The 9,095-nt window shown below is 34.3% G+C and overlaps 1 protein-coding gene across 1 annotated transcript in view; it reads left to right on the top strand.

Moving 5' to 3' along the window:
- Positions 1-1,642: 1,642 nt before the first annotated feature.
- LOC128995311 (uncharacterized) overlaps positions 1,643-9,095 on the top strand; it is a 32,875-nt gene continuing 25,422 nt past the window's right edge. Inside the window, exons 1-4 of the mRNA XM_054420287.1 lie at positions 1,643-1,756; positions 2,158-2,339; positions 3,858-3,989; positions 7,107-7,223. Of these exons, the coding sequence (XP_054276262.1) occupies positions 2,178-2,339; positions 3,858-3,989; positions 7,107-7,223 (411 nt within the window). The 5' untranslated portion in view covers positions 1,643-1,756; positions 2,158-2,177. The remainder of the gene's footprint in view (positions 1,757-2,157; positions 2,340-3,857; positions 3,990-7,106; positions 7,224-9,095) is intronic.

Genomic DNA, 9,095 nt, shown 5'->3' with positions numbered 1-9,095 from the left:
CATTCTAAAGTTATGAGGGCTTTTTAAAACTTTATTTTTAGCCCATTTTAACATTGTGCATTTACAAACTAAGACCATAATCTCAAAATAGTGCTAGATAAAGATAAGTATACACTACCAGTAATTGTCGACCTATTTTCACTTGGTTATGACTGATGTATTTTTTTCGGCCGCCATCTTGGATCCGCCATTTTGAAACGTGATAAATTATTTTAAATATGAAGGGGGTGTTGTGACCCATCATTTCGAACTACTTTTTTAAGCTGAAGACAATGCCGCAATCCATTTTTCGTTATCAAGTTTTATTTATGAAATATTGAAATTTTTTTGTTAAAAATGTCAATATTTCAAAATTAAAAAATGAAAATGAAAAACGGATCATGGAATTAAGTTCAGCTTAAAAAAGTAGTTCGAAATGATGGGTCACAACGCCCCCTTCATATTTAAAATAATTTATCACATTTCAAAATGGCGGATCCAAGATGGCGGCCGAAAAAAATACATCAGTCATAACCAAGTGAAAATAGGTCGACAATTACTGGTAGTGTATACTTATCTTTATCTAGCACTATTTTGAGATTATGGTCTTAGTTTGTAAATGCACAATGTTAAAATGGGCTAAAAATAAAGTTTTAGAAAGCCCTCATAACTTTAGAATGAATCAAGATTTTTTTAAACGGTTTGCGGCATTGTATTCAAGGTAAAAATTTAGTTCAAAATATTGGGTCACAACCCCACCTTTACATTTGAAAAAAAAATTTTGCATCCAATATGGCGGATCCAAGATGGCGGCCGGAAATGGCCACCTTGTCATAATGAAGTACTTACTACCCAACAATGTTTGGAAGTGGTCTGGGATTGATATTTGAAAAAATGTAGAAAAAAGTTGGGGGGGGGGACAATTAAAACTCACCCTGTATGATAGATCCATAGACAATGACAAACTATGGTAAAATGGACACCAATGTAATCTATGATGAAACCCAACTTCACCCTCGATAAAGCGATAGCATAAAGTACCAATCTATTTAACTCAATGGTCCCTACGCCTACGATTGACTATAGTCGAATGTCCCTACCCTCTCTGTCAACGTCAACAGCTGTCAACTGTCAGTGGAGTTGGAGTGGAGGCGAAACGGCACACGGAAGATTTCTCAGGTGCCGTTTGACGTCACTAACTGCTGACGTCACTTTGAGGGAACACCAATACCGCAACGATACGGTTATGAGCCATCGGCCTCGGTGGTGCAGTGGATAGCGTTGCGGGCCGATAATCTAATGTTCCGGGTTCGAATCCCGCCGGCGGCACTAACTTTTTATCAACAATTTTTTTCATATCAGCAAGTTTGGTTGGTTTGGTTAGGTTATGACAGTTTAATTTTATAATTAAAAAATTATAAAATTGAATTTTAGGCAATTATAACTTTATTTTATGAACAAAACTATTTTTTAGATTAGTAAACCTTTATTCGATTTTTCCATTATCAGCACGTTTGGTTAGTTTGGTTAGGTTATGACAGTTTAATTTAATAATAGAAAATTATAAAATTGTATGTTTCTTCAGACGCAGCAGTTAGTGACGTCAGCAGTTAGTGACGTCAAACGGCACCTGAGAAATCTTCCGTGTGCCCCACCGGAGTGGAGGGGAGAGTGAGTGGTTACAAAATACTGAAGTTTAACCTAAAAATGTGTTTATTTATATTTAGGAGTCCAAGATATTAATTTATTTTAAATACCAGTCATTATTTTTTTTAAGGTGAATAGAAATGCTGTTTAATTAATAGACACATTTTATTTGTAATTATTCTGATGCTTTTTACTGACTGCTTTTAGTGACCCTCCTAAAATAGGCTTGCTAGGCCTACTATTTTATTTTCACTCTTAAATTAGCACAGCAATTAAACTTATTAAAAAATACAGTGTAAAGAAGTGCCATTTCTGATATTGACTATATGTAAGGATATTAATTATGTATATTGTTTATAAGAACAATGCCACATTTAACTTATACTACAAGACTGATGAGTGAATGGTCATTAACCTAATTTCCAAAGTGTGGTTTATTGTTCCCAAGTAATGTCTAAGTTTAATGTAAGATTATTCCAACACTTGCCACTCTTAGTGTAGTTGAAGTTGAATACTGTTATTTTGTTTCAGCGTGATCTTGGTAAGTAGGTATGAAGATAAGAAAAGAACAGTTTTTGCTGCCTAAGGGCAAAGCTGTACCCTCAAAAATTTGTGCGTCCAAATGGATTCAACCCAATACCATTAAAATTAGCGAACCTACCAAAACCACCACAAACTGTAGGCCTGCCTTTTTTCAATCTCCACAAACCACGGTAGGTTGTTGTACCGTACTGATTTGTAACTGTAAAATTTCTACACTAAGTTATCTTTTAGGTGACTTTAAGTTAGGGAGGGCTCAAAATATTTTGTGAACAGAACTCCTCCTAGAGTTATAACAAATTTTGACCATTTTGGTGTCATTTAAAAGATCTTGTTAAAGTTGTGCTTCTCTTAAAATGAGCTCATTGTATGGTAAGGGAATCACACCAGTGGACCTCAAAGTTTCTATGTTAATCTTATGGAATAGGCCTAATAACAGTAGAATCATCAACGTTCTTTTGTCCTATATTTGTATTTCAAGTGCCATATCTCTACTATTTAAATATTTGATACTTAAGTTATTAAATTGCTGTAAAACTTGCGGAAGGAGGCAAGAAAGCTTGGAACATTTAATCCATTTAACTTTTACCATTTACCATTGGAGTCTTCACCGCAGAATTGTCAAATCTTCTTAATCATTCTTCTTACTTACTTTTTTATGTGTATGTAGTGTTGTAGTGTAGTGTGAGTGAGTGTACGGTTTGTGTTTTGAGCGTTACTTTATGGTAAATGTAGGCTATATGTTCTTCCTGATATTCTGTGATTTTGTAGTATAAGGTCGATTTATTTGGTATTGTTTGAGCTGTTTTTTCCATGTCACTAAATATTAACCAACTGTAAGTTAAGTATCAAGCACTAACTTAAATTGAAAGCAAAAAAGTTAGCCTACATTATTTACAAATCATAAGTAAAGTGAAAAAGTCATAGTATGCTACCAATTAAAAAAGTTTAACCATTGCAACTGTATGAAGAATGTGCATTTGGCGAATAACTTTAATGAAGATTACAAGAAAACAGTTCCGCAGAGAACCTATGCTATTATCCGATACAAAGTAGTACTATAAAAAAAATCTTCTTGAAAAACATCTAGGCCTACAGTCGATAGACCTATTTATAAGTTATCGAATGAAAACTATAATAGCCTATCCGATACAATATAATATCAAACTAATATTTCAATAAAATGTTAAATTACCTGTGTCCGCCGGTCGATCCTAATGTGCTGTATCCTAATACAGGAGATGCATTTTGACAAAAACTAATATTTCCTCCGATATTAAATTGTAAGCTCTCTACGGAACTGTATCCGATTACAACATTGATTCCTACACACAGGAGACAAGAATGCCTGCCGAAAGACTACCACTTTTGTTAGAAAATATGAACTCTCATTGTGATAGTTGTAGAGGCATTCAAGTTCTCTCAAAATACATTCAAGACATGTCTGATAAAGTTGTAAAGACGGGTTTTTTCAGCTGCCAAATAAAGCTTTGTTTTTTTGACCAAACACAGAAAGTGTCAAGTACAGGAATTTTTCTATAAACCAAATTTGTCAATGAAAACTCAGTGCCAAAAAATCATTATAAAGTCTGTAACAAATTTACATTTCATTTAAACTCTTTTCAGACTATTTTCACCTGCATCATTTCTCTTTCATCAGCAAAGCTAATCTATGTTTATGTTAAAATCAGGTGGACGCAGTATCTTCAGCCTTGATAACTAAAATCAAGCCAGATATGCTTCTATCAAACGGTGATTTTATAGTGTCCAGCCAGCCAGCAAATCAGCTCATTTGGCAGCACCAAGATGGTATTCTTAGACAGGTAAAATTCATACTTGGGAATAACGAATAGATATTCTAACGAATAGCGCTATTCGTTCGTTTTTTTGGCTAACTTCTATTTTATTCGTTAGTTTTAAAAAGAGCTGGAAATAACTTCTACTCAGTTAGTTTAATAGACAACGAATAGATAATATATTCGCTAGTTTTAAATCGTTAGCTTTTCAACTTTTCGCACCCGGGGTGCGAGCCAATGGTAGCCAATAACAACACCCCAAGCACCGAAGGGTGGGAAGGGGGAATGTTTGTTTGGCGATTGATAGGTACTGTAATCTCAAGTGTCAAAACAATGTCTTCACTTCAGTCGGTGTTCAATATCTGACCGTGACAGGTGTAAATTTTTTGTTAGTTTCTTAGTTGTCTTGTCGTTATATATATTTTAGTGATAGTTAAATATTTTAAATACATGAGTTATTAAGGTGAACAGTTTTAATTAAGTAGGAGTAGATTAATAATATTTGTTTGCAATGGCGGGCGAGTGTGATATCAAGTGACCGATCTTAAGTGACATATTTCAACAAGTTGAAAAAATGAAAAGGGTGGAAACACGTTAAAATGTTTATTGTATTTGTACCCAAAACAAAAATAGTTAAAGCATCTGTCACAAGTGCTTCGAGGTAAGTGTAGAAAAAGTATGATGGTCTCGTTTTAACTTAAAGTGGAATAGGCCTATGTATTTTTTTAATGAATATAATTTTTATTTTTTAGTACAGTTATAGTTTATTTCTCAATGTGTTTCCCATGCTCTTTTAAACTTTATCTCGCCACAAATAGGTCACTTTTAAATTTAGTAGTCTATACTTTTATCACACTGGAAAAACTACTTCATCAGACTTTAAAAAAATTATCTGATATTTCGTAATCCATTAATTGCTGTCCATTAATTGTTGTACAATAAATTTTGGTGTAAAATTCAGCTAATTGAACATCAACAAACTGTGTTTTTACCTAACCGGGAACTTCATTTGTAACTTATGTTTGTGTATCGAAAGTAATGTTTATGTCAGGAAAGGTGAGATGATCACTATTTGTTTTTGTCTTTTGAACTATTGAAAACAGAGTGATGACAAGCATTTGTATTACCTTTGTCGGAGAAATAAATATGTGCACTCGAGTTCGAGCCTAAATATATCTGAGATGAATTATCCGATTTTGTTGAAACAAAAATTAAATATAAGCTGGCTTAAATACATTTTACGTGATGTCAATTAAAACAATTTCCGTTTACCAGAAAAATTTATATAGCCTAGTTGAAAGATCCTAAAAAGTACCGGTTTTTAAGAAACTCTGCAATAACACTGAAGTTTAAAATTTATTTGTAAACAAACCACTGAGCCAATCTTTCTGAAATTTTTATGGCTTATTGGTAGGTTCATTGTTAACATTTCCATGCATTTTAAAAATTTTATTCACAATAGTTTTTATGCTGCTGTAAATTTTTGAAACGTATGCTAACATCGTTAATAAGACACTGAAAATTTCGTTCAAAATACCATCGTGTTTGCCGTGACACAAGAAATAACACCAATATGACAGATTTTATAATGCGAACAAAGGTGGTTTTTAAACAGATTTATATTTGTACTTGTAGACAACAATTTCTCCTGTGATTGGTAGCGGGCCGCCTGGTGTGTGTACGACATTTCCCAACCGGGCGGGAGCGCGTGCGAATCTGGGACGTTGACGATGTGTACCTGGCCACCACACTGACATTGCTTCAGTATTCACCCACGGCAAACTAATGTGTAAATCATTATTTAGTTATAAATTTACATAAATTTACTAACAAAATATTCACTAGTCATGAAACAAATACATTATAATAAGATAACTACAAATATAAATCTACAAATTAAAAAACACCTTTTTTCACTGCGAACGCCTGTTCAGAGCGGCAAGCCTAGTCATCACTAACAGAGTAACAGACGAGGAAGAATCAGCGACATCAATTTTGAAAAACAACTTCTTTTAAAGTTTAATAGCCATTTAAAGTAAATTTTGTTGTAGTAATGAATGTTTTTACATTACATGTAATGTAAATGTGACAATGTTTAATTAATATTTAATTAAAACACAATAATTAGTAACCAAGATTTGTCATTATTTCATTACATATGAAATCCTTTTAAACAACCGTCCAACAAACAGCTATCTTCTACAAATGTCGAAATCTAACTTTATTTTCTATCAGTTAGTTTTTAAACTAATTAATAACTTCTATCAGTTACTTTTTAAACTAACTAACTAGTAACTTCTATCAGTTACTTTTTATGGGACTAACTTCTAACTAGTTAGAAATTTTGACTAACTTTCCCAACTATTAAAAATTCAAACACATTGAATTTTTTTTGCATCGGGTGGACCGATGCTTCTAAGTGTCGAGATTGCCCCAGCAAAAAACTCAAACAGACACGATTGAACATGACCATGTAGAGCTTCTAGATACGGTACCTAGGTTAGTAAGTTGATGACCTGTTTTGTCATCGACCTTAGGGCCTTAGGTAATGATGAAACAGGTCATTGTCTAATAAACTTTTTTTGTTTCAAGCTTTTTTTCATAAATGAGTGTTGCAATGATTATCTGAAAACTCCAAAGGATCTTATTCGATTGATCCAACATTTCAAACTATATCCTAAATAGGTATTTACAAGGGGTGCTTTTTTAACTAAAGGGTTGTTTGTGCACATAGCTCCGTATTTTGTGTGTACACAGCAAAGAGGCAGTTTGCTTCTTTCTGGCATCATTTGTGAACAGAATCACTCCATTTGCAGCTCATGTACACATAACATTTTACAAGCTTTGTTATGGGCCTAATAAATTGGTCAATTATTGTATCTCATGCCGGATGCAAGACAAGACCAATGAATACGTTTTTTGACTGTAAGTAAAAAATATCTGATGAAATGACTGAAGGTTAACTGCGAAATAAGTTAGCGAGTTTGAAAATGGCTCTGTTATAAATAGGTGTGTATATTAATGTTTACTTGTAGATACACCTTGTAAAAGGTTTATAGGAAGGTTCAAAACGACCTATAATTTATTTTAACATCTCAACTTAAGCATACCTATCTACTATTTAATCTTGTAAACACTTTATAGGCACTATTAACAGAAAAAGATGTCAAGTCCGAGGACAGTAAAATGGAACTAGAAACCAGCTCAGTTGGTGCCAATGCAACTTCAGTCCTCACTCTCACCCCTGTTCCTGCTGCTCAAGTATGTTAAATGTAAAAAAACAAAAAAACTTTGTTAACTTTAAATTAGGCCTCTTTCATGACAATTAATTTAGGTCTTCATGATCTTTTATCAGAATCAGAATGAAAGCAGACATTAACTTACTTTTCATTGAAACTCAAACCGTTTCAACTCATACACCATACGGTTAATTATTGTTAAATTACCTAATTAAATCAGACCTTGAAATGATTATCTTCAGGCTAATAGATGAGTGAACGAAGTGAACGAATCTATGTATCGTGTATAGCGGAGTCGGAGAAAAGTTGTCCACTGGAGTATGTGTGTGTGTGTGTGTGTTCGCACCTAAAACTCAAGAACCGTTGCACTTATAGCGTTCAAATTTTGCACAAATAGTTATGACACCAGTGTAAAGACACCATTAAAATTCTAGACGATTCCGCTCAGTAGTAATTATAAAATACCTAAAAAACATTTTTAAATTTGTCCCATAAGAATAACATTAGGAGCTACCTTCTTCTTCTTTTTATTTGTTTACGTTTTGCGACCAACAATTTTGTTGTCTACTTAAGACAGAGAGAACGACTTTTACTCTAAGCTCTTTCATTCATGGAGTAAACAGTTTGGCGTCTATGAATATATATCATTATAATTTCACAGCTTTCAGAATAATGTTATTTAAGCTAATTAAATCTTACAACTTTCATAATAATAAATTGAACTTAACAATATTAGTCGGCAGTTATATACCGTTTATGTTCAGTATTAAAATTTCGCCTTTTAATTAAAAGTATATAGGTATGTATGTATTTAGAACAAAGCAGCTTTTTACATTATTCAATTTAATGTTGGCATTGAATATTAAATATTCAAAAATGTTGGTATATTTTTATACTAAAATGCTATGCGAAGGGGGGGGGGAACAGGTCCCCGACGTAGAGAGTAGTAAAGAAAGCGGAAAGGTGAGCAGTGAAAAGAAAGGAGTACGGAAACCCTTTATGACTGTTAAATTAACGTATCTGTAATTCTTAAATGCTATGGAAAGATAGGGAAACAGGTCTACGATGTAGGAAATAGTGAAGGAAGTAGTCAAGGCGAGCGCTGCGGAGTGTGGGGGGCCTTTATGACAGTTAGAATAATGTATCTGCAATTCTAAAAATGCTATGGGAAGGGAGAGAAACAGGTCCACGATGTCGAAAGTGGTGAAGGAAGTAGTCAAAGTGAGCAGTCCGGAGTGTGGGAAGCCTTTGTGACAGTTAGAATAATGTATCTGCAATTCTAAAAATGCTATGGGAAGGGAGGGAAACAGGTTCATGACACTTAGGAAGTGGTGAAGGAAGTAGTCAAGGCGAGCATTCCGGAGGGTGGGAACCCTTTGTGGCAGTTAGATTAATGTATCTACCATAATGAAATGCTATAGGAAGGGAGGGAAACAGGTCCACGACGTAAGAAGCGGTAAAGGAAGTAGTCAAGGCGAGCAGTCCGGAGTGTAGAAACCCTTTGTGGCAGTTAGATTAATATAACTGCAATTCTAAATTCCAATAGGAAGGGAAGGAAACAGGTCCACGACGTCGGAAGCGGTGATGGAAGTAGTCAAAGCGAGCAGTCCGGAGTGTAGAAACCCTTTGTGGCAGTTAGATTAGTGTAACTGCATTTCTAAAATGCTATGGGAAGGGAGGGAAACAGGTCCATGACGTAGTAGTATCAGAGGGTGTAGATTCTAATAGATGAGTGAACGAAGTGAACGAATCTATGTATCGTGTATAGCGGAGTCGGAGAAAAGTTGTCCGCTGGAGTATGTGTGTGTGTGTGTGTGTTCGCACCTAAAACTCAAGAACCGTTGCACTTATAGCGTTCAAATTTTGCACAAATAGTTATGACACCAGTGTAAAG

Source organism: Macrosteles quadrilineatus, unplaced genomic scaffold (genome assembly GCF_028750875.1).
Source record: "Macrosteles quadrilineatus isolate MER2022 unplaced genomic scaffold, UCM_ALF_1.0 Scaffold_5__1_contigs__length_97177068, whole genome shotgun sequence".
Classification (NCBI taxonomy): domain Eukaryota; kingdom Metazoa; phylum Arthropoda; class Insecta; order Hemiptera; family Cicadellidae; genus Macrosteles; species Macrosteles quadrilineatus.
The sequence above is the reverse complement of the archived record's forward strand: the minus strand, read 5'-3'. Positions and strand labels throughout refer to the sequence as shown.